The sequence below is a fragment of the Rhamphochromis longiceps genome, linkage group LG17, assembly GCF_057381845.1.
Source record: "Rhamphochromis longiceps isolate RC_006_pf linkage group LG17, R_longiceps_female_GT1.1, whole genome shotgun sequence".
Classification (NCBI taxonomy): domain Eukaryota; kingdom Metazoa; phylum Chordata; class Actinopteri; order Cichliformes; family Cichlidae; genus Rhamphochromis; species Rhamphochromis longiceps.
This window is the reverse complement of record NC_140573.1, coordinates 30,412,682-30,438,886: the sequence shown is the minus strand read 5'-3', so window position 1 is coordinate 30,438,886 and position 26,205 is coordinate 30,412,682. Positions and strand designations below refer to the sequence as shown.

The window sequence follows — 26,205 nt, the reverse complement described above, 5'->3', positions numbered from 1 at the left end:
AACATTTTGAAACTGAATTTAATGAGAGAGGAGTGTCTAACTGTGTTCATAGGCTCACGACCTGTCAGTCACAAGTCACTAGTCAATGAGCATAGGCTAAATAATCCTCCTGACTGAGATTTACCAAATAGACATAATTTTTTATTCAATATTATCCAAAATGAGAGATTGAGACGATAAAATTATGAAAGTGTTTATAGAGATCAAGTCATAAAACTGTTATATGTTTGCCAATCAATTCAATTTAGTTTAATTTTATTTATGTAGCACCAAATCACAACCACAGTCGCCTAAGGCACTTCATATTGTACGGGAAAGACTATGACTGGTGACAGTGACTGGTGTTTACCAGACTGGACTGGTTTGCAGGCTCGTGTGACCAGGGCCTTATTCACGTGACTTGCCATTGTCAACATGATCGTCACACGCCCAGCAAGCAAGTTAACATAACATGGTTAGCAGTCACCCGTGTGCAAAAATGGGACCAGAAGTTTTTAGAACCACAGCTTTCACCCCCAGCGGCCATTAAAACAAATGCAGGTGGTCACTTCTTTACTGGCGTCAATGTTCAGACCTGAAAGCTGTATCCATTTCATTTTTTATACAGTCAGTGGTGAGAACCCAGCTGTCCAAATACAAATCCTAATCCTAATGAGTGATTAAACAGATTCATCACATCATCACAAGGATTTAAAATGCTCATCTTTAAACCAGTCCAAGTGGCTCAACTGCTGATTTTAACTTAAAGCACTGGCTTCATATTTAAAATCCAGAGGTGTGACCAAAGTTTTCTGCTGCAGGAATTGACAGATTTGGAAGTACGCATCTTATGAAAGGTATTTTTAATGTAGTATGAATAATTGTAGCTGGTTAGAAATCCTCACTCATTAAATATTTGCTCTAGCATTACCTTTTTTCAAACAGCACTTTCGTATCTGCATACCGCATCAAACTTGCTCTACACTTTCGTGTGCAGCCAACAGTTTTCTGTTTAGAATGCGCCTATGTGCCAAGAAAGAGTGAAAGATAATTGGTCACCTAGGAGGTTTTAATGGAGCTGCTCTGATGGAGTCATTTAGTTGTACCGCTTTGCATTTCATCACTTCTGTCTGTCAATTATACTTGATTTACAAGGTGTCTAAGGGACGGCAAATGTGAAGCATCAATTTGTGAGTGGATGATTGCGCTAGAGAGAACGGAGATGGCAGGATATATCATTCATTAACGTGGCAGGCTGTCCTTCAATTATGCCTCGTCAAATTGGAGTGAGTCATTTCAGTCACTGCTCTTATCACGAATGACCTCTCTCAGGTTTAAAGTAAGAGTATGCATGATTGTGCATGTGTGACTTTTATGAGAACATAACCGCTAAGAAAGCCTGGGAGATTTTTCCAGAGGCATTGTGCTTTTGTACAGGTGGGACTCATCGCTCACCATGAAGGCCTGTCAGAAGTCTGTGTTTACACAGATGGTTTGTGTTCACCCAGGGCTCTATATGAATGCTGTAAAGCTAGCAGAATACCAGGACTTTGTCTGCCCTGTAATGAATGGGAGTACATGACAGTTTTGTTCTCAAGGTTACATGACACGAGGTCTCATAAAAAAGTTAAAGGTGACAGACGTGAACCCCCCCCCCCCCCCCCCCCCATACACACACACACACACACACACACACACACACACACACACACACACACACACACTCACTCACTGAATGAGGAACAAAGGTTTCCTGGAGTTCCCCAGGCTGCGCTATGAGCCTTGATAAAGCTGACCTGATAATACTGCGCTAATGGTTTTGGGAGAAGGCTGAGACAATAAATAAGAAAAGGTAATTATGGTTAAAAGGTTAAAAACAAGGGTCTAGAGCTCTGGTTAGGAGTATGGTTTTTATCTGAAGGTAAGACAAATGATGATGAGAGGTGAAAAAGTTTAGCCGCTCTGACAGAACGGTGGTGTACTTGTGATTAGTTTTGTTTCTCTTGATAAAACGCAGCGCACTTTTCCCTTGGTGAGGATGTGTGAGGCTGTTCACACAGCTGTTGCAAAGTGGGGAAATATGTGGTGGCTGAATCGCCCACATGGCACAAGGCATCTATTATACGAAAGGGAGACATTTGGCAAGCAAGCTCAAAAATGCACAATTTTACTTTCAGATAGCTTTAACTGCAATCATATGGTAGTGATCAATGCTGGCCTTACTTCTCAAGGTATATTATACTTCTCATTTGTTCGTTTAAATGGAATGTTATCACTTTACTTATTACTCCCTGAGAGCAGTGATTTATTGTAGCGTTCGCGCAATATATTAGTTATGCACACCGAACTGGCAAGAGCTGCATCTCCTACTGCTGAAAATGGACTTTGCTCAGTTTCCCAACTTTCCAAAGGATTTGATTATTTTAAGCAATAACACTGTACAAAATCTAACATTCAGTGCCAGAAAATAATTCCACATTGAGAAGAAAAGTATCAGTGTCCTTTACTTATCTATGCTTCATTAATGTGATGGATGCAGTCACATGCATAAACTGTAAACAGTGCATATGTCTTAAAAGGGCCAATTTAACGAAATCAGACTTTGCGACTCTAATGTTATTCCTGGAAAGTAAGACTTCATTAATCAATCTTCTTAACACTGACAAGTAATTCAATTAGTTATGTCTGCCAGGCTCAAATACTAACATTAATGACGTTTTGTTTTGATTTAGTTCTTTCACTTTAGAAATAAAAACGCATTAATGGTGGAAGCGGAAACTCTGTGCCAGCCAGAATCCCTCGGCTAACTTTCTCAAACATGCTCTAGTGAATAAGTCAGATATGTCATAAATAAAATAGGTTGAGACATTTTACATAAAGATATAAGTTTAAGGGGCGCTGTGGGATTTCACGCTTCAGGTTGACTTAAAAAACAAGAGAACTCCCATTTGACCACTCGCTCAGCAGGACGAACTCAGTTGGTGTCTCTGTGTGTCTGTATGTCTCTCCGGCTCTCCTCGTTTAACACACATATTCTTGGAAGCGAATGTGAGCCATATTAAATCTGACTCCTCTGCTGCGCAGTAATGCGAGCGCCGGCGGTTAGTTTTATATGTTTCACAAGCATGTAAATATTTAATAGAAGAGCGGGATGGAGTGCTGTGTCACTGTTCCGGCTCTGTCGGCCCTGCAGACGAAGACGGATAAAATACTAAAAGAATTTCTTCCTGACAGAATAAATTATGAAGCAGCTAAAAAAACGCAAACGTAGGCCTTATTCGTCATTACAGTCACATTCTTGGATTGTGTGACACAGACATGGATATACAAGCTGTTTATGCTTGGAGATGATGTTAGTTGGTATAGATGTTGTTACCTAACTTGATATGGATGAAACACGATGGGAGCCAACAGCATTCCAGAGTTAGGTTGTGTGTTTGGGCATCTGTTTGGCATTTTGTTGCTACATAGTGAGTGTGAAAGTAAATAGCAGTTATGACTCATCTTCATCCTCTTCTTTTTTCGTCTGCTGCCTATTAAGGGTCGCCAGAGCAGACCATTTGCCTCCCTCTCACCCTGTCCTTTGCATCCGTTTCTGTCAGCCAACTTTCTGCATGTCGTCCTTTCACCTCATCAATTAACCTTCTCTGTGCTCTTCTTTCTTCTCCCCTTAAAGCAGTCACAGTCCCTACATATAAAGCCTCTACACTCACTTCTTACCCACCTTTGTCTTTGCCCAGTAGTAGCATAGTTTTCACCAGCACCCTGTTGGTCAATAGCAGCAGAAAGGGGGTTATTCTTAACCAGAACTCAACCGATCTAGTATGGAAATCAAGTTTTTGATGATCCTTAAATTTGGTATGCAAGAATGTTCCACTTAATGCTCTCTTTTTTAATTCAGACCTCCCAAATTATCCAAGCTTGGAAAAAAAATACTGACAACTTTTAGTTATCAACTCCTGACGAAACATTAAAAAGTTAAAAATCATTTTTAAAATGCTCTTTAGAGGCTGTGTTGGTTGTCAAGGGTTTGTATTCCTTGTCATTATTATTTTTATCCAATGAATTATTATTATCCAGTGAAAAAATAAATAATAAAATTATTGCCAAAAAAATGTAAAAAAGAAAAAAACATTAATATAATATAATAATAACAATATTAATAATAAGAAGAAAATTTTCACTTTACCAAATTAGTTGCACAGTTTCAGAGTAATTTTGAATCAAAATAACAGTTAGTTGAAGATGCAGACAAGTTAGATTTAAAATTATATTTGACATCTTTGTCTGTTTGTTTGGTCGGATACTGATGATGTCATATATTTGTCATATTATTTTGAGCTGTCGTTATTTGAAGGTATTAGTGCCAGCTGTAAAAAATGTGTAGTATTATTTTAAAAACAATAACTTTAGTTTCAGGAACAGAAAGATGTTAGAGCAGTTTTTTTTAAACCTGCTTGTAAAAGCTGAAACTCCAGTACAGTGAAGCAAAACTGTACATGTGAGTCTTATAAGAAAGGCAAGTTGTTGCTATTAAAGTTTAAAGATATCTACTACACAGATTGTTTGGGTTTTTTTTAACCTGATTATTGCATGTGATGGACAATTTTAAGATTCTTCTTCTCGTCTGTGTCAAGATGACCTTAATAAAGTGAAGGCTCCAGATTTTTTTATTCTGTCTCCATGTAATCTTTCAGATATAACACATATTGTTCTGACTGCATTCTGTGACCATGACAGATAAGACAACTTGTCTTTATAAGTATTTCAGTCTTCGAGTCTCTCTTTATCAAAAGGCAAAAAGCTTATTTCAGATTTCCATCACGTGAACAAGGCCAGAACTGTGTAACTTTAGCCTCCTTTTACTTTGCACTACAGTTGGGGAAACATGTCGTGTAAAAGCTAAAGGCAAAACCTGTAAGCTGCACAGTCGCCTCTGTGTGTGCTAATGTTTTAAATTAGGCATATCCGCCTTGCGGCACAAATTTTCCATTCTGTATTTAGTGGCGACTCAAACATAATTCCGTCACGGATACAAATTTTAGTGAGTGTTAGATTACATACGGGCGACGTACGTTGAGAACGTGACACATGAAACAAAAACAGCAATGCAAAAATAAACATTATGTATTTAAAAAACTCAAAAAAAATTGTGAGTTATAATAAATGATTAAAAAACAAAGGTATAGATGTTAATAGTCACTGTATGTGTGAGGATGTCCGTGGAAAGTTTCAATCAGATTGGCCCACCTGTTGCAAACATACACACATATGCTGTGATGATTAAAGCCAGATAACAGTTTTAGACATTTGATTTGTCTAACCAAATGTCAAACTTTATTAACAGATGGCAAAACAAATGCTATTAGGATCAAACTTAATCTCTGAGCCGACACGGCATGAACAGGGTTCCCCTCTGATGCTTTTTGTGTCATCGTTACTTCCGCACAAAATTCTTGCCACTCAGTTTATTTTCACCGACCTAGAAGAGAAGTTAATGCTCTTTGAGGAGATCTGTCACAGCCCCTATTCACTTTGACTCTGGGTGGAGATGGGAGGAAGGGGTGAGAGAGTTCTTAGAGGCCTATAAGCTCCCTGATTTAACTACACACAGGGAATAATGAGCTACTACGCTGTTGTCTCAGCCCAACTGCAGACTTAAGTCCTCCCCCAACAAACCCTCATTCAGAAATGCGAGTGTTTTGCATTTACATATACATACAATTTAAAGGAATCCTTTAGGTCCTGGATTAGTCCACTCCCCCCTCGCTTTAAGGTTTCTATTGGTCTTTTCCGCATCAGTGATGCTGCATGATGAGCTTTCTCTGGAACCAACCAAGTTGCAAGAAGTCTTTCACCCCAGAGCTGAAGGTTGCTCAATAACTAAACATAATTCTTTTTTTCTTTTAAGTCGACCTGAAGTTACAGAGAAGGACAGATTACACTTGTGACATCATCAAATTGTGGCTCAACAAGTGCAAGCCTGTTAATGTCAGCGAAAACAACTCCTCCACATCTCCCCCTCCCATGTGAACGTCAGCAGTATTGCGCAGGAAATAATCCCGTTTTTTATGAATCAGTGTGACACTTCAGTCAAATTTCCTTCCTTCCTTCCTGTAAACGATTCCTGATATCCCTCGTACCACCGTCATCAGATGTATGGGGTGGACACATCTGTGTGAGTCAGAGCTCCACAGGAGACCAGAAGATGGATTGAAATGTATCAGCGACGAATAAATACACCCAACAGCTTGCCTTCATCCATCCCTCCCTCACTGCAACAGATGTTACAGCTTTCCCCTCGTGCAATGTGGTTCCACTTTTGTTTATTTGCGCTCCGATTCCCGTCCTTGTCTTGAGTGGATGCGGAAACACCACGCCAAACCGCGTGTTAGTTTGCGTCGGCGGAGCTTCTCGCTAAAAGAGATTACCCAAGTTCTGTCATGCACACGATGGGGTTGCGTGACCCACATTGTAAACCTGAAGGACGACCTCTGACCTTTTGAGATGCGATGAAATGGAGGGAAACCTCCCATTTCCCTCCACCAGAGTTGGAGGCTCTTCTGGGGTAGAGGAAGCATTGTTAATGAGCTCTAGAATTGATTTTTAATGAAACCACCACTTTGTTTGACGAGTAAAAGAGCAGAGCCAAAAGAGCATGTGAGAGCAGAAACAGGTGTTGACTGGAGAGCCAGTAAATTAAGAGGATGATTTTATATGTTTTGTGATTTATTTATATTTTTTTAATTTTTCCTTTTAAAAGGCTTAGCAAGGGGTCACATAATGGCTTATTTCTGTCCCACTTCAGCTGCTTTTTCTTCAAAAATTCTCTGTTTCTCTGGATTTTAGAATTATTAGAGACCCTAATATTAAAACACTTTCACATGGTTACGGAAAAATACTTTCAGGCTTCATCTACTTTGATATATAGCTCTTTGTAAACTTCTGACAGAGAAATATACATTTACCGCGTTCCAATGATGATTGTCCACACAGATGTTTTGGTTTTTTTGCTTGCTTTCCCATACACTGCTACATGCTCAGGCAAATGCTTAATTGTGACATAGCATTCGCGCAACTGGTGGTGACATATAAAGGGATTTTCCTTTTTCACAACAAAATGTGTGTGATGGAAAGGCACGCAGTTGCAAAGTAATCAGTCTTAACTTACTCTTTCCTTCTCCTTCCCTATGCAGTAAATACTGTCATGATTACTATAGCTGATATTTTACAGTTTCCTTTCTCAACTTGTCAAGTTACTGTATCTTTTAAGGTGTTACACGATCACCTCTTTCCTGCCCGTCCCACGCACATATGTGCGTATATGAAAAACACCACACTGACCTTAGTATCCTTCTTTTGCTTGCCAAATAAGCAACATTAGGCCCTTGGTTAGCTGTTCTCCAACACACGCACGCAAGGAGATGCCGCTCTCATAACTCCCACGACATACTACTGTTCTTCCTCTATCCTTCCTCCTATCTATCCTGACCTTTTCCTCTCATTTCCTGGATATGCCATTTGCTGAGTAAGGGGCTGCTGTGTGACCTTTGTTAACATAGAGTGGGTGTGGGTGTTTGGGAATAGGAAGTGAACAAGAAGAGGAACCCCGGCAGTATCAAGGAAATGATGGCTGGCCATACCTTGAACTTGAAATGTCATTTATCGGGACAGCGAGGAGTTTTGCGGTGTTGCTCCCAGTGGCAATGGCCTCAGGAACTTGGGGTCAGTTAGGATATGAGCAGGAAGGTTTTAGGTGTGTGCTAAAGAAGAGAAGAGGTCAGAGGGCGGTGTGCGCGAAGTACTGGGTGGGACATTTCCGATGTTCTCTTTAAAACAGACATCTGGCATCATCTTACCATAATCATTTTCTCTAACGCGCACACAAGGCATTAACAGCGGTTTCCATACCGCCGGATGAAGATACACCGTCATATCAGTAACAGCACATTGACACTCGCCGCACACACAGACCCGCCTGACGCCGCTCTCCTATCTGCTGTGTCCTCATAAGCAGGGTGTCTCGTGTCCTCTTCTATTTTTACCGTCAGGCGCTGAAAGCCTGTGGAAGCTCCTTGTCAATGGGCATCTCATTCTGCCGCCAACGGCGTGTCACCATTTATTAAGCCGTCATTACTCAGGGCCGCTCCGGCTGCCGGCGTGCCAGGGGGGTGTCGCAAATAGATCCGCAACGATAGGTCAGACTGTTGCTGCACTCCCTAAAGGGCAACCCATAAAGGCGTGTTCCAGCACATCTCACTCCAGGGGTGAGGATCGATGCAGGTAGCTGCGCCGCTATTAGTTTGCCTAATACAGATAAATGGAAGGAAGGTGGCGGATCGGGGCAGAGGAGAGAGGTCGATGGAGACTGGCTGAGTGAGACGGGAGAGGGTACTTTCACGTGTCTGTCCACACATCTTTTTGTTGTGGGTAAACAGCTAAAAAGGCTGTTTGGACTAAAGGGGTGATGAGATACGAAGCCAGGGACACCACGATGGTGGAAGTGAATGCATAATGGAACAAGGATGCGCATCAAGATTCAGTTACACCCACTAAGACAGAAATAAGGACTGTAAATGTACAAAAAATAAATAACTTTATAATTTAAATCAACAGGTCAGTTCTCTGAGCATCATAAAAGGGGAGGGGTTTTAAGGAAAACTGCTTATCGCCATAGCTTTAATTAATTAAACTGTTAAAGTTGTGGTAATATTGGAGCTTGAAGAAGACCAATAACCCCGAGGTTTAAATATCAGACAGGTCAGAGGATCAAGATTATCATTAAGCCTGATTTTGTAAAACATTTTATGTTATGTTATTAAGATTTGAATTGTTCTTAATAGCCCACCTGACACGGCACACCATCTATCATAGTTCAACAGTTTTCCTCCATCTCCTCTTCTAGAAAACTTAACTAAGCCTCAACTAGGTTTTATTTAAACTCTTATATGCTGCTGCATTTCTTGACCTCTGTAGCTAACCTTTTGATGACAGAGCTATTTGCTTTACAAAAACCTTTTTCACCTGTGGAGCATGCGGTGTCATATTTGAGTTTATATTGCCACAAAGGTACAAGATGTGTTTTGAACTTTTTCTACCCAGTCTGTTTATGTTAAAACACTCCTCAGCGAGGGGTTTTTGGCTCCACCTTCAGAACCACTCGCTTAAAGAATACTTTAGTAAATAGAAGATGTTTGAAACTCCAAAAATGTAATACAAGTTGTAATAAACTGGAAATAACCTTCTTGAAAGAGGCAGATATCACAAACAAAACTTTTTGTTTGGAGGGGGGCAACTGATATCAAAGCTTATGCTAAAATCTTCCAGACAAACAGATACACAGATCAGATATGCTGTATGATACAGCAACAAAAGCCTCAAAACACAAACACACTGGTGGGAGCGCTGGCGTATAGGGGTGCCCTCATACTACAACACACTCACCGGCCCAGTTCTCAGGTTGTTTTCCTTTAGTGTCTTGAGGTGTGTGAGTTGACACATCAGCACTCCTGTTTATCAAAGCTTTTATCACCTCACCACTGCTATGTCACCCCTCAGAGGAAACAGGAGGTGCCCCCTCTTTCTCACACACACCAGCACCTCCAGGGGCCGGCGGGGGTTAAGAGGAGGGGGGTGTTGTTGACCTGCCTCGCTGATGTGAATGACTTTAGCAGAGACAGGATCCCTCTCAGACTATACAGGTTAACTACCAGCATGTGTTCCCTTTAACAATGAGGTTTCATCTGGATAAGTCGAAAACACACTGGAGCGCTACATTCTCCGTGTGCATGGAAACATTTATTTAAAATATTGCAATTCAAAATTCAAAGAAGTATATCAGACAGAAATCACATTTTAGGCCAAGCATGAATATAATATTGTTATTAAGGAATTGAGACTCACATGTCGGTACTTTTTCTAGCACCACCATCTTCATACTGAAAGTTTCAAATTAAAAAAAATGATAAAATAAATAAAAACCTAAAAAAAAAAAGTCAAAAGTTTCACCTTGAATAAAATAATGCAAGACTTTTTATCAGACTTTCTCCTTTTATGTATTTAATTCCACCCATATTATTGGTTAGGTTCTGCTTGTTCTTATTCTGCTTGTCCATTTCAGGGTTGCATAAGTGCTACCGTAGGCTAAGAAGCAGGATACAGCCTGGACAGGTCAAAGGGCTAACATTTACACCTGCGGCCAATTTAGAATCGCCAACCCCATCCATGGCTTTGGACTGTGGAGGAGGCTGGAGTACCCGGAGAAAATCCACACAGCCGTGGGGTGAAGAACATGCAAACTCCACCAAGACAGTCCCCAGTCGACCGGTGGATTTGAACCCAGGACCTCCTTGCTGCGAGGAAACAGTGCTAACCAAAAAAAGAACAGGAAAACGGTGTGTTTTGGGGATTTTTATTGGGCGTATAATCACACATCCTGACGGCACCCTGAAACAGCTGCAATAAAAGATATAAAATGTGTTAGAAGATCGCAAAAAATCATAAATATGTGTATGATGTCTGTCAGCCTAAAAAAAAACCAAAATAAATCACACATTACGTAAACAATAATTTAATAAAAGGTGCCTTTTTTCACTGTTTCACTTAAAAATTGAGCCAATGATTAACTTTTTAAATTATTATTATAATTACAATTTCCAGATTTCAACCGAGAACATAAACACGTAGACAATAATGTATTTCATGTCTAAGACCTTTATGTAAAGTATTCTTTTAAAAAAAAAATTTTAATTAATAAGTAAATTAATGTATTCATTTAAAAAAATGTCGGCTCTGTCAGTTGTATTTATTTGGAGTTTTTAAATTAAAGTCAAGCTGTTTTGTGTGCAAGTATTTACTCTCCTTGTTAATCGTTACAACCTGAGATCAAGCTGTGAGTTACTGTACGTGGCCAGAGAGAAAGACTGGGTGAAAAACTGAAAGCGTATGAGTTTTAAAATAAGTCGTTAGAATAGCATTAGAGAGGAACTGATGACGAATGATAAAACAAAAGGAAAAAAACAGGAAATGGGGAGGGATGACTGGAAACTATAAAAACCTAACCATTCACAATAGTTCTATCCACTACACTGGCTTCATCATTTCTTTCAAGTCATAGCGCCCTCCTCTCTCTCTCTCTCCTCTCTCTCCCTGTCGCTCTCTTTCTCGCCGCTCTCCTTCCCCTCCCCTCCCCTCCCCTTCTGTGGATGGTGTAGCTCTCTCTCTCTTTCTCTCTCTCTCTCTCTCTCGCAGTCTGGTGGAGCTGCACACAAGGATTAGAGGGTTGCTGTGAGTGTCTGCTCAAAGAGAAGAAGGCAGAAAGAGATATCTATTTTTTTTTTAATCTCTAGGACAGGATAGCCTTACTGTTGTGGATAAGTGTTCTGATTTACCTTTGCACAGCATCTACCTCTCCTCTAAATCGCACCAAGCTGAAGCGCTGCTGCGCCTTCACCTGGGGGAGGACAGATCACCCCGGGGGACTATCTTGCCTGGACCTCCACACGGGGAGCCATGTGAGCAGCACCCCACCACCACTACCGACTTCACACTACAGAAGTCCCCCTCCACGGTCTGCACTCTGAGCTGGGGAGCGCAACCAGGATTTTTCACCCCTCTCCCTGGAATCTCTACTTTCAGGGCTTGAGTGTAGGGACTCTCCAAGCTTGGTGTACCCCAGTGGAAGGCACTCTTCTCAGGGCACTGGTCGGGCTGTGAGTGCCCCCCTGGTCTGGAGGCCAGCCAGCAGCACTCCAGCACCATGGAATACCTTCTTGGGATTGTAGTGCTGCTGTGTGGGGCGGTGCAGCCGGGAAGAGGAGTTAATCCAAAGCACAACGTACCCAGACTAAAGCTGTCATACAAGGGTAAGCCCATTCTCCATTCTCCCCTGGCTCCAGGTTATATAGGCTCACCGTAGTAGCTGGCGCTTTTAGCCAACACTAGCCTGTCCAGTTTATTTTTCTTGCCCATGGGTTCTCTTTTATGCTTTGCTTTTCATCTATTCTTCCTCATGTTGAGTATGGCTTTTTCCTCCTCTATTTCTGTGGATCTATTTCTGCCTCTGTGTCTGTCTCATTCACTCTTTCTCCCTCTTGGTCAGCATACATGATCTGACTCTCTCCTTAACCTACTGTCTTCCTCACTCCCATTAACTCACCCCTTCTTTCTGGCCGGTTCTGTCTGTCACTATCCCACTTACAAATAGTCAAATTGGTTCCATATGCTGCGAACGGCTCTTGCCTGAAGTTAAATGTATATATTGGCCCCTGTACCAATTTTCCCTTGTGCTGTCCCCTTGTGCTAGTACTGTACAGCCCTGTTAAGTGCTCTGCACGGGCAGTAGAGCCTCTGTTTTAATGGCTTCTGTCCCAAAAACTCCTGAAAAAAAGGAGGAGATCTGCTTTGGTTGTGACACAGAGCCCCTCTTTATGGGGCCAGGTAGATTTCTCTACTTCACATTACTGTATCCTGTACGGATCCAACAGTTGGAGTGTGTGTGTGTGTGTGTGTATTAAATCACCTTTTGCACTAGAGCATACATTAATGGTAAAAGAGACATTTATTAGTTTTCTCCTTTTTTTCATCTTCCTTTTTTTGTTTGTTTTACATCGTGCACGTGTAAGTTTTTGACGTATATAGCAAACATGTTATTCTCTCTCCTTGTGTGTTATTTTGAGGGGAGACTGCGGAGCGCCGGTTCTTCCTCTCCTCCTCCCTCTTTCTCTCTCTCTCTTTCTGTGTCTCGTCTCCTCTCTCACACCCTACACTAAATCAGGCTCTTTGTAATAGCAGACTTTTCATCGCAGCTAGAAATAACTGGCAACATTTTTGGCATTTTTTTTTTCTTTTGCTTTTTAATGTCAGTGAGGGAAGGCTATTGTGGTTCTTTGTCCTAAAACATGACCGAAAGTATATGCCTGGGAGTGTGGTCTCTCAATTCTTTATTTTCGTCCCGTTTCCCTCGTAAGACGTGCCCTCTGAAAATTTACGAACAGGCTGATTTGCCGTCGGGTTGCAGCCGAAAACACGAGCGTGCGGTTGAAAAGTACGCGACTGTCACCCAGAGCTTTTGCTCCTCACATGATTTCAGTCCAAGTTGAGGGAAAATCACATTTCGGGCTTGAGGAGGGTGAATATGATGTTTGTCACAAATTCATTCTCTATCTTTAGACAAAACCTTTACTATAACTTATGTTTAGAGGCCTGCCGTATGACATGCACGTTGTAATTTGGGAGTAGTATATTTTCATTTATCACCCTTTCAACTTCCAAATGTGTATGATTGTATGTGTTTTGAATCCAAAATAAAATCTGTGTGAAATAGTATTTAAAATTCTAAAAAAGAAAAATAAAGCCATCATCATACGGGAATTCAAAGGGTGATGACATGCATTTTCCACATGAGCTGAATAAATCTGGAAAGCATCATTCTTGAACTCACCTGCTGCAAGTCATGTATCCCCTGGGCTCCATCTCTTCAGTTCACACGAAGCCAAGCCTCTAGGCATGATGAGACGATGTCATCCCTTCTTTACCCAGCCATCTGTTTAAAGAATGTGAATATAGTTCCCTCCTGCCCCCTTTTTGTGATCCTCTTCACTGTTCAGTCTGACAAGTGAACATGTTTCTGACAACAGCACTAGACAAGAGATATGTCATCAACCATCAAAGTCTGTATTGACTGACTGTGTGAGTGATGGACGAGTGAGAGCAGGTCTGCTCGGGAAGCCTGTCACGCTAGACGTACTTTTATGGATTTCTTTCTTTTTTCTTTGTTGCGCTAAAAGTGCATCAAAGCTTTGTTGTTTATGTATGTGTGCGAATGTTCTTGCCACATCTTGGTGTGAGAACTCAACACCCTCTCTTGTGATTTCCTCCCCTTAGACTGTAAGTGGTGTCTCTGCATGCGAGTGTGTGTGTGTGGCGCAAATGTGTCAGGTCTTGCGTGTCCCCATATAATTAGACACCTGGTTGTGTGCATGTGCATGTGCCCGCGCGCATATGCATGAGCTCACAGATAAGTTTCTTTTATTGTGCCGTTGCATCAGTGTTTCTATAATTATGCGTGATTGCATTCTGCTGTTGGCTTGCGCCGTTGTGCATGTCACAGCGCGAGCGGGCGTGGGGTGTAAAGGCATGAGAGCGTATCGTGCGCCGCTCTCTTTGTGTGTCACCGCTCGCCAGCATCTGCGCCTGTGTCTCGGGCCCACAGGTGTTTGATGGCTCTCTTGATGTCTGTCAGGAGACAATTCGCAGTTCACACCCACATTGTGACGGATGGAGGGAGGAAAGGGAGGACGCTGGTAGAAATGGTGGAGGAGATGAGATTCGCGTTTAATGAAGGAAGAGCTGGCAGGCGTACAGTTGATGACGCAAAAGGATGGGAGGCCGGGCTTCGAGTGAGGTGTCGCTCATCCCTTCTCCCCATGCAAATCCAGCTTCGTAATTAAGTCAAATAAACAGCAAGGAGGAAAGCTCCCGGGAAGGACACTCGGGCAAGCACCGAGCAAAAAGTCCAGCACGAGAGCCGAGAGTGAAGGAGAGACTCCCAGGCATAGGACGGCCACAAGAACTAGCAAGGTTTGTTATTTGTGGCAGTCATATAAACACAGAGCATGTGAGCAGGGGCCCATGAAATCATTCTCAAATGAGCACTGATGACACGCCTCCAGGGGCCGATAGTCACACAAGACGGAGCGATTTTCTTCTTCTGGAAAGGACGGGCGGAAGATTGCAGAGTGAGCAGTTTGTGACGGAGAGCGACTGAGAAATGGGAGACAGGTAGATAAAATGACCTCTCATGGGACGGCTGGCAGGGCAAGCACGGAGTAAATGATTTCCCTGTGGGGTCAGTTAGACGTTCAGCAAAAAAGGGATCGTGCTCTGCGGGGACGGGACGCTGATCAAAAGAGTTAATGATTTTCTCGTCTCCTTGAGACTGAAATAGCGCTTACTTACGTCGCCTTGAAGTAGTAACACAAGCAAGGAAGGCGTAAGGTGAAACTCAAGTCCAAGTTCAAATGATCTTGCTTAAATTTGTGGCACGTGTTGATACCATCTCATCACAGTTCTGCTTGCGTGAAGAAGAATTTAACGCTGTGTGTGTAATGTTTTAAAGCAAAAGGCCGACTTGTTACTCAAAGTGAGTCATTACCACCTTGAGTTTTTGAGCAACACATGTGGAAATCATCACTTTAGAGTGAACTGCGACTGCTCCACAGTCCTGTTGCACCACTGCAATACGTCATGCATGCGAATTACAAGGAGAAAACACGGGTACACTCCCATGGATCAATGCATACCTGCACACACATTCCTGAACAATCGATGTACAGCACTCTCCCTTACTGTGCCATCAGGAGGAAGACTGACCCCTAAAGGTCATCTGAGGTGCATGCAGCATGAGGGGCCTTTCTGTGAAACTCCCACCAAGACCCAGTGTGTCGGTCTTATAATGAAATGAAAAGCGAGACTTAAAAACTTTAAAATGTCCCATCAAACAACCTGATAAATACTTTCAGTGTGTTTGATTATGGAGCCTAGGTATGACCTCTCAGCGCCGTCGCAGACGCCCCACGCTGGCTCGATGGGTGGAGCTGATGAGGAGCCGGGGAATCTGGAGTTGGCTCACAACCCTTCAAAATAGACACTTGGTGTGGAACCGCACTCGACGCAGTCAGTCTGGACTCAGCCCCCATAATAAGCCTGTCTGTGCGTCCATGTGTGCTTGTGTGTGGGCGTGCCTGCTCGCCTGTGAAAATATGTGCCTGTTTGTATGTTTGCGGGTGTTTGCATGTGCGTTGGGTTCGTCACTGTGTGTTTTTTCTATTTATTCTTTGATATGTGAATGAGCATCTGGGTGTCTCGCTCTCAGCTTCTCTCTGCTGTATCTGTCCGTTCTTGCGGGCTGGGGCTGACAGAGCGGATGTAGATAATTATAAGGTGTTCGTACAACGCGGCAACTTTGGAGATGCCTGCCTTCGTCTCTCTCTTTCTCTCTTTTTCATCGTCCTTTTCTCCCTAACCCTCCTCCCTCTCCTGCGGCTCAGTCGCTTCAGTTGAGGAACCACAACACCGCAGACCTTAAGTACAATCTTCAAGCAAGCTCTGTGTGTGTGTTTATAATATTTTTTTTTATGTTCGTCTCCTTTTCCCGTCTCTTTGATTGCAGCTCACTTGATACATATCTTTTGGCTATCCTTCTTTTCAACTCTTTTTGGACACACACACACCCACACACACTGAACTGCCCTCATCTTTTCTCCCACACAGCCACATTCCAATAGTATAAACCAATGTTTTGCACTGGTTTGGTTTTCAACTATGCCCCTGTGTTACATCGGAATATATTACTTTTCCTTCCCCTGACTCACAAACCTGACCACAGAGTTTGGTGAGCTCCCACCACCCCGAGTCCACAAGTTTAAAGATGGCAGAATGAATTTGTGCATATGTGTGTATTTATGTGACACTCATTGCCCCACAGATACCCAGCTCCACTTGGGAAACAAAAACAAAAATCCATTCATCAAATCCATGAAAAAAAAGCAAATCTGTTTTCACTGAGCTTTTATACCGCACCAGCTGATCTCATGCTGTGGCATATAAGAATATAATGCAGGAGGAAGACAGTAGAACCCTTTGTGTAATTTGCAACTTCTATGAGCATCCGTTGCATGTGTCTTCTTCCCATCGCTTCCATTTTTAATCAGCTATTTTCTTTTTTAAATTGTCATAATAAAATAATCTGCATGTGCACTCAAATGTCACAATAGAAGGGAGCGTCAGCGCAGTTGGTGTTTGCCGGGAGATGAATATGTGTGCGCACTGCAATTGTGTATGTTCGCTGTGCATTTTTTGTGCCTGCGCGCGCATAAACACAGTACGGGCATGCACGCGGGAAAAATATCCCGTGTCTTTGCATCTGTGTTTGGGATGTAGGCTTAGGTTACAGCATGGTGCAGATTGCTGAACCGTGGGTATGAATGGGTCCCGCCACCTGCTAAGGCTTGTCAGTCAGATGGAGAAAGGGTGCACCGTTCAATCTGAGCAGAGTCGCGTTACAAATGAGGGGGACATCTCTGCAGAAAGACAGACCGAGGGACCGACAACAGACGAATAAAAGGGGAGCGGCTAACAAGAAAATGTTAAGAGAAAGTAGAGTGTGTAATGATTTTTTGCACAGGCTGATATTACTAAGCATTAGTGGCTATTTATAAAAATTATAGACACTGTTAACGATTTTAATCTGACTCTACCAATTTTAGTGTTATACTGTCAAAATCAGAGGTCAACTTGAAATAACAGCGCCTTAAAAATCACTTTAATTTAAGACTCAATTTAATGTGAGGTCATTTTTTCCCCGTTTCCTCAGACTTGCTGTTTTATTCCTGTCATAAATAACAGGAACAGCATAAGACATAATGAGGAGGGGTTGAAAACATATTGCTTCATTATGACAATATTAGTCTTGACAGTTTAAATTGCTGTCATTATCATTTTCCAGTGGAACTGCCTTTAACAAAGTGCACACAGCAATAATTCTTTTTTTTTGTTTTTGACATGAAACCTAATTTGTTTGCACAACCCCCCCCCCCCCAAAAAAAATGCTGCACAGAGCTGAAATGTGCATCCTCGCCCGTGGATTTGTGTCGCATCAGTGTGTTTGCTGTCACGTTCAGATTCCTGGCCCTGCCTCATTAATTTGTAATAAAATGGCAGAGCTGACATTCAGCTACACTGTACAGCTGACAGGCTGCACTAACAGGCAGTGGCTCCAGACATGACCACCATAACCACAGCCTGGTTCCTCTCAAAGTCCATCCATCAAACTGCCTGGTGATAGCACCAGTGGCTTTGCAAGAGGAGCGATTTTTTTTCTTTTTTTCTTTGAGTCTACGCGTACGTGTGCTTGGATAGACACGACCATTTCTGCCAGTTTGTTCATACTCCGAGAAGTTTGGATGGCTGACTGCTTACGTACAAAAGTCAGTGTTTAGATTCCCTTGTGTGTCTGTGTTTTCCTTAAAAGTAATAAGAACCAGGGCAGGCCTCATTATACCGTGAACATTTAGTGGTGTGTGAGTGCGGTAGGCACAGCCAGGCCTCGAGCCGTCTGTGGTTGTAGCCCTGGTCTGTGGTCCAGCCGTCCAATGACAGGAGGAGACACACGCTAATGAAACGGTTCCATATTTGACCGCTTTTTTTGTACGCAAGCTTTTTACGGGTTTCTGCCTCTGTTTTGTCATTATCCTTGATTTGAAGGAGGTTTCTGTCTGTTGCTCTTTCTCTCAGTCTCTCTGTTTTTTCCTCCCGTCAGATTTTCTAGTATACCGTCCTCTTGTATGCTGTATTCCTCCTCGCTCTGTCTTTTTCTCTCTCCCTCTCTCTCTCGAGGGAAAACAGGCATGGCATACGGTGACAAGGAAGTCTAGCATTTGGGTTGAAAAAGATGAATGAGCTGTGTGGTGAAATTCAACACATACTTAAACTATTCATATAGATTCGGTGCGGTTTGGGTTGTGGTCACGTTTTCCTTATTAGGGCCTCTGATGCATATTCTGTTTTCACATGCACTGAGTCATATTCACAGGACAGAATATGGTATTAAAATGTCCCATAAGATACGGTACTTGACTATGAGTTATGGCTGTGAGTCACTTTTGGTTAAAAAATAGAAAATTATTATTGAAACTGTGTAGAAATCAAAGGAAACTTGCTCATTCTTCCTGCAAAGCACCATCACTGTGGCTTCAAAAGCAAATTTGTGACATATTTAGAGTGGCTGTAGTAAATAGTCCATCAACACGGGCTTCATTCACACACAACCACACATACACACACACACGTGCTCCGTTCTTCTAGAGTAAAACACTCATGGGAGTTCCTCTTAATTGTAGAGTTCGGGGCACCGTGTGTAAGGAAGCACATTACCTGTCAGAGCTGTCACTCAGCTGCACCTGAATGAGAAATCCAACAGTCCAGGTTGTGTTATACAGACAGTCGCCATGGAAACCAACCCACACCTGCTACTGTGCTTAGAAAGAGAGCGAAAAGGGAGGGAGGAACACCGAGAGGGGAGGTGAACTTTTAAGGCATGTGTGGATATCCTTGAGCTTAGGATAATGTTTGAGCACTTTGTTAAGCAAAGCTCTCTGCAAATTTCCATGCGGCGGCTGTCTCCTCTTTTTCTGCCTCACACCTGCGTTTTGTGGCCGAGGCCATCACGAGAGAGGCAAAATGTACACTGCACCACACACAGAGAGAAAGGAAAGCATTCAAGAGCTGAGATGCCAAACCAAACCGCTGGAGATATTATAGTACTGTTCGCCTTTGCTTCTGCAAAGCTAAGCTTGATAAACACGTGCCATTTTTTCCCCCCGCGTGCATGTGAATGGAGTAGGTCTTTCGTAATACTTAGATTTACACACTCGTTGAATCCACAGAAACGGCACCTATGAGGTCTAAATCACACACCGTGCAAGAAAAAAGAGGATATAAACAAGACGTGGTCGAATAAAACGAGCATTCACTTGGACGTATGAACAAGGGGGGAAAAAAAGACTTTAAAAAAGAGCGACATTGTTTTAGTGGAATATTATCCATCTGTTGATTCCCAGTCAAGTGTTTTCCTCTGTCGGGCTTTTATGTTTCGTGTCACTCGCACAGCACACACATCCTCACATACACGCATTCAGATAAACATAATTTAATGCCTCGTCGCCTTTCTTTCATGTGGTTTCATTATTCTGCTATTGCGTGGCATGTAGGCGTCTAAAACGCCTGGCTGTTTGGAGAATGGGGGAGTGAAGAGTACTCCATAGACAATTGCACTTGAATTTTGAATGTAGCTTTTTTTCCCCTCTAGCTTTTTAAGACAAGAGCCAGGTTATTTTCCATAATGGAGTATGACGGTGAGCAAATGGTAATTTATTTGAATGAATTGCTTGTATTTGCCTGTTTCAAGCTGCGTCCTTGAATATTTGTTTGCAGTTATTGAATATGAAAACAAAGACGTATAACGGCTGTCGAGTAGCCTACACGTGTCATAATGTAGATCAGCATATATGGCCATTCACTCTTGTGTTAATGTCAAAGGGAAAAGAATACACTGATGGCACGGAATTTCCGGTGTGGTTGCATATTTGCATCTGCGTGTGTAGGTGTGCCTTTGGCATATTTGTCTGAAGCCGTCCGCATCGGCCGTTGTGCCTTTTGCAAAAGGAAACTGCGAGAGAAAGACAGCAGACAGAGGATGTGTGTAACAAGAGACAGTGAGGAACAGACACAGAGTTGTGTGTGTGCATGTGTGAAATGTATAAGCATGCACCAGTATGTGTTCAAACGTCTCCGTGTTCAATGGCTAGTGTAAGCAGACGAGGGGGCATGTGGCTTTGTATGAACACATACGTGAGCAAGAGTGTGTTTCTGTGTGTGTGTCTGTGTGTGTGTGTCGGGGGTCCGGGCAAGGGAAGAGCGCTGGAGGTGGAAGCTGCTGAGTGCGCTCACTGTTCCACGAGTTCGTGCTGCATAAGCACAAATTCTGATTGGATTACAACTTGGACTATGTGCATGTGTGTGTATATATATATGTATATACATGTGTGTGAGTGTGTGTGTGTTTGTGTTCAGAGAGAACTAATGTGGTGTATACATTTAGGTCAATATCTGCATGTAAGTTCAAGGGTGTGGCAGGCATTTTAAAAACTAGAGCGCCGTGAATTCATGTCAGACCTGCTTTTCTTTTGTGTGTGTGTGTGTGTGTGTGTGTGTGTGTGTGTGTGTGTGTGTGTGTGTGTGTGTGTGTGTGTGTGTGTGTGTGTGTGTTCGTTCTATATGTCCGCTGACTGTGTGAGCGTTTGCTTGGTTACTATATTTTGTATGAGCTGTGCCTTGTGCTCTCTATCTTTGCTTGTTCCCTTTTCCAAACGAGTGTGTCTGTGTTTAGGTTGGAGGTCCTTAGGTGCTTACGCCCCAGTTCCTCCGATTTTCCAAACCGCAGTAGATCCTGGCCCCAGATAAAGGCTCTCTGTGTGTTTTTGTGCGCACAGGCCACCTTGTCTTTGTCAGAGATTACCACGTGTTGAAATATGTGTGCAGTGATTTTTTTTTTTTGATTTTTTTGGCCCATTTGGAGGAAACTTTTCATGAAGGATCTCAGATACTGACAACTGGACCGCAATTCGAACTCAACTCATATTCACACGATGATGAAACTGAAATGTGTCCTCTGGTTTGTTATTTTGCTGTTTTTGAAATCGTCCAGTCTTCCTCTCTTCCTTTGTTTTTCATCTTCTATTTTTTTTTTTTTTCCATTTCATTCTCATTTTTTATGCCCAGCTTGGCTTTCTGCCACGTCCATCACTTTTTCCGTTACGCCATAGCGAAAACACGAGAAGACCTCTTCTGGCGTCCTGTCGGCTGGAAACAGCATTTCCTGACTTCCCTTCTCAAACTCATTTCCTGACCCTGCTATGTCATGTCTTATTGGTAAACTGAAAAAAGTGGGTCCCGACTGGTTAGCATATGATAACAAAATGTTTATGAAAATTGCTCTTAAGTTAAACCATGACTTCCTTGAGCACTGTGTATTTATTTTCCCGTGGCAGCCGAGTGTGTGCAAATGTGAATGCCAGCATGTCAGTGTGCAGGGAATGGCCCGCGTAGGAAAAGATACCTACACGCACTGAAACCCCCACACATGCGCTCAACCCATGTGTGGTACAGTACAAAATTTCACACAAATTCACTCCCACTCCCCTCCAGGTTCCTTAACCTCAAAGGTAGCCTCAAACAGAAATCCAACTGACACAGATGAGCTGCGAGCGTCTTTATTAGGTGATGACCGCTCCTTCTCACAGCCCTCATCCACCCGGCTAGCCCTCGATCCACAGAGCTGGTTGACACACCACTTCCTCCGTATCCCCTTTCCATCAATCCACTTTTTATGTGGACACAGATGTCTAAGATCTTACACATTGTGAGCGGGCACAGATGGCTCCTATAGCAGCCCGTCAATCTGAGCTATGTCGGGAGAGCACGGAGATCACAATCCACTGGACTGTATACTCTTGTGCGTGTTTCCAGATAGATGGATAGATAGATAGTTATTGGAGCAGTATACAGTGAAAAGCGAAAATGATGGTTGACATATTGGATATTCATTTTTGTTGCCATGTAATGATGTTACAGAGTTTTATTCACAATGATAATTAAATATAATTTAATGGGTTTGGTCAACGTATTCTCTCCACAACAGAAATATGTAATAAATAAAAACATCACATGAATGGCCGTACTAAAGTGTTTTTATACACAGTAAAGGATTTTCTTTCATATTTAATTAGGACTGCAAACAACAATCTTTTGATACAAATTTTCTTTCTTATTCTTGTGATAATTATTATATTATTATAATTTAGTTCACGTACTAAGCAGTTAATCTAATATCCATGTCAGGTCATGTCATGCTGTAGATTTTTTTTTTTTTTTTTTATGAAATTCCCTTTTGACTTTGCATAATTGAAAAAATTGGTTTTCTTGGTTGTTTCAGGCAAGTAGGTTCACGAGCATAAACGATTAGATAATCCGGGGTGGGAGTGCTGTTCTTTGTTAATATAATACTGTTGCTCTTGTGATAGCTGACCCTGCAGAGTCTTTGCTGATTAAACTTTAACTGACTGGCTAGACTTCAGCCAATATGCCAGGTCTTTGGTTTTCATTCAGGTTGACCACATATTATAAGTTTATGCATGATAGCTTCGCACACATGTGCTGTAGTATACGGCCAGCCGCAAACTCGTTTATGTAACATAGTAACCCGTTTAAAGATACATGGACACCTCCGCACATACTTGCTTACACAAAGTGTCTCCCCTGGCCTTTACTCCATATGAATTATTCAGCCAATCACACGGCTGAGCAGTCTGAACCGCGTCCCTGATTGGGACATGCTGTGTTCACTTAAAATGTCTCACGCTATACTTGACTGACAAGTGTCCGTGCCAGTGTTTGTGTGGAAACACAATTAAGGAAACATGAAATCTCCTTAATATCCTACAACATTATCATAGATAGGGAAGAACTCTTTGTTTGTTCTTTTTTTTCCTGCCATTGAAACTTGGCTTTGATTAAAAAGCATTCACTGGTACCGATATGAATAATTGTGATTTCATGCAATATTTAATCCAAAAGATACCGTGTGTTGCAAATGCATTTTTTACACTAGTCTTTTGTGGTTACTCCAAACTTGGTGGAAGTGCGTTGGATAAATATAGACTTGTTTTTGTCATTTAAAAAAGCTTTTCTTCTGTCGTATAGCCTTTTATTCACCCTTTCTGTGCATCTAAGAATCACCGTGTTTTTCTTTTTTCCTTCCAGAGATGTTAGAGTCTAGTAACCTCATCACCTTCAATGGCTTGGCAAACAGCTCGAGCTACGACAGTTTCCTATTGGATGAGGAGCGAGGGAGACTGCTGGTTGGAGCTGAGGACCACATTTTCTCATTTGATCTCGTTAATATCAACAGGGACAACAAACAGGTAAAACTCTCGTTTCAGGTTTGTCTAAAAGTCGTCTCTCTCTTTCCATCTTTCCCTGCCTGCTGCTCCCTCTGGAGTCCATTACTCCATCACTTTCTCCCCTCCCCTCATCCCTCCCACTGTCTGTCTCGGTCCAGACGAGGCTGTCCATAATTCCATTACTCCACCTGGACTAGGTTAACAGTCTCTTTTATCTGATTCGGGCTTCTATCACAGACACACAAGACTGACACAGACTTGCCTGCAGGCTGCAGAGAGCTGAAAAAGGGAATGAAAGTGCTGAAAAATACATAGTCAATGCGGAAAGGGGAAAGTGCGTCTTTTAAATCTTTTGCCCTTGGCTCGGATGTGTATTTTCTCCCCCCGCCTTTCCTTTTCGTTCTTTTGTTCTAATCTTCGCATCATTACGAGATAAAGGCCAAAAAAGCAGTGATATCACTGCTTTTTTGGCCTTTATCTCGTAATGATAATAATACATTAGATTTGCTTAATATTAAGCAAATCTAATGTAATTATCCTAAAAAATGTGCAATGCAGAATCCCATGAGGGGAACAGTCAGCTGATCTAGAGAGGAGATAAATCTAGGAATAGAGTGAGCAGTGCGTGTGTCTATTGTAAGCACATAACAGTGTGGATATGTGTACGTGCATACATTTGGACATGGAGATATGCATACATTTCCATTGTCTGCAGACATCTGTGTGGCCAGGAGCAAAAAGTTCAGCTCTGTCGCACCCATTTTTGCGGTATAATTAAGTATAATCTTTCCCGTACTTATTACAGCTCACACATGCATGCTCATACACTTCATATGCCCCATGTGTGTTTAATTCATGTGACACCAGAGGCCACAGATGGATGACAATGAGACCTATCTCTTCCAAAGCAAAGTAGCAAAACCCTGGTTTCTTTTCATATTTGAAGTGAAAAGTACAACCTTATGGCGAGGATTTCAAGCGTAGACACGCTGTAATTTAAACCAGAACCCCTGTTTAGACTGTATAAAATGCCTGTATTGACACAGCAAATGTCAGAGAGGGCAATAAAACGTATATTAGTCAATTTCAATAAAACATCAGATTTTTTTATTTTTTTCATTTTCATGTCTGTCAATGAAACTCTTCTTTACTTCCCTTTAATGCAGTCAATCTTGCGCTGTTCTACAATCCTTATATTTATTATATGTGCACATATGTTTCTGATGGAATTGCCAAAGATATGGAGCGAAATAAAGAACTGGGTAATCCAGGAAATATCTTTCTTAATCATGTCCTGGAATTACACGAGGCTTGCTTCTTTCCTCTGATTCACTCTATCGACTCACTGCCTTCCAGTTTAGTGTTTCATGAAATGACTTTTAAATGTTCCTCTCAACCTCCAGCATGATATGACTTTGCTTTTCTTCTTCTTTTTTTTTTTGTTCATTTGCACAGATTGCGTGGCCCGCCACCCCCTCTAAGAGGGATGAATGCAAGTGGGCAGGGAAAGACCTAGGGGTAAGTCCACATTTATAACAGCGTCATGATTAGAGCTGTTCTGTGTAATGTTTGCTTTTTGTCACGGAAATGACATGTCTGCTCTGTCTTCAAATTTCCCTTTTTTGTTTTTTTTAACATCCTAATAACAATATAAGACAGAAATAATTTCAGGGACCAGCAGCCGTTAAAGAAACACTAGCACGAAGAGGTATTAAATTAGCTCAGATAAAAGTCGTGGTGCAGCACTCGTGTTCCATTTCACCTCTGGCACGCTGTACTCTCTATAGGCTGTCCCACAATGACATCTACATCTAAACACACTGTACAGCAGATGTTCAGTCACACGATAGTGTACACAGCGTGTCGGGGGCACAAGGACAATGAGCTTATTTGCTTCTGCGATGTACAGTTTAATTTTGGGAGCATGTTTATCTATGTGCCTCAGAGTGCGCGTTTGTGTGCATATTTATGTGGGAGTGTATTGTTTGAGTTCTCGTTATCTGACGCGATGTGTTAGCTCACATGTCGCAAGTTTGCTGAACGCACTCTATGCTGCTGACTTTGTAAGCACAATGGTGTTAGTGTGCTTTATTTGTATGTGTGTGTGTGTTTCTGTTTGGAAAGGCCCTGGCTGCATTGTATCTGATCCTAATTTCATAGCTGGATGAGTCTCGAGTGCGGTGCTGCTGGGTTTTTTAGGATTATCAGGAATTGCGCAGTCTTTTTAAATCATAGTGGTTCCGCTGGGATCTAACTCACTAGCGACTTTTTGGGTTTCGCACAACCACGTAGGCAATACTTCACCTTCACTCCCTCGTGCAGTGGAAAGAGTGTGCTCTGGCAGCACAACATCACACAAAATGCAATGATGAGGTATTTGCCTGCTGTGAAAATGTTTACCCTTGAAAATGAGGCGGTGAGAGCAGAGACAGAGTACAGCATGGAGAGGCCTTGATTAGGACATTACTAAAGCATTCAGAGCTCCCATAGTGATGCATTTCCCCAAACCACAGTTTACAGCGGCAGAACAAATGTAACAGCTGCCCCCTAAAAAATGCCTGATGGCTGTATCACTATCCGTGGTAGAATGGCTGTGTAACATGGTCCAAGTTGTTGCATTTGATTCACCGAACAAAGCGTTCAGAGTGTGGATTTACGATTTCGTAGAAGTGCCTGATGTCATTTCGGATTTGCTGTCCAGCTATTG

The 26,205-nt window shown here is 42.3% G+C and overlaps 1 protein-coding gene across 1 annotated transcript in view; it reads left to right on the top strand.

The window, feature by feature from the left end:
• The first annotated feature begins 11,087 nt into the window (after nt 1–11,087).
• The window catches only part of sema3aa (sema domain, immunoglobulin domain (Ig), short basic domain, secreted, (semaphorin) 3Aa), a 34,799-nt gene continuing 19,681 nt past the window's right edge, over nt 11,088–26,205 (top strand). Inside the window, exons 1-3 of the mRNA XM_085387334.1 lie at nt 11,088–11,843; nt 23,359–23,519; nt 24,954–25,016. Coding sequence (XP_085243460.1) covers nt 11,738–11,843; nt 23,359–23,519; nt 24,954–25,016 — 330 coding nt within the window. The 5' untranslated portion in view covers nt 11,088–11,737. The remainder of the gene's footprint in view (nt 11,844–23,358; nt 23,520–24,953; nt 25,017–26,205) is intronic.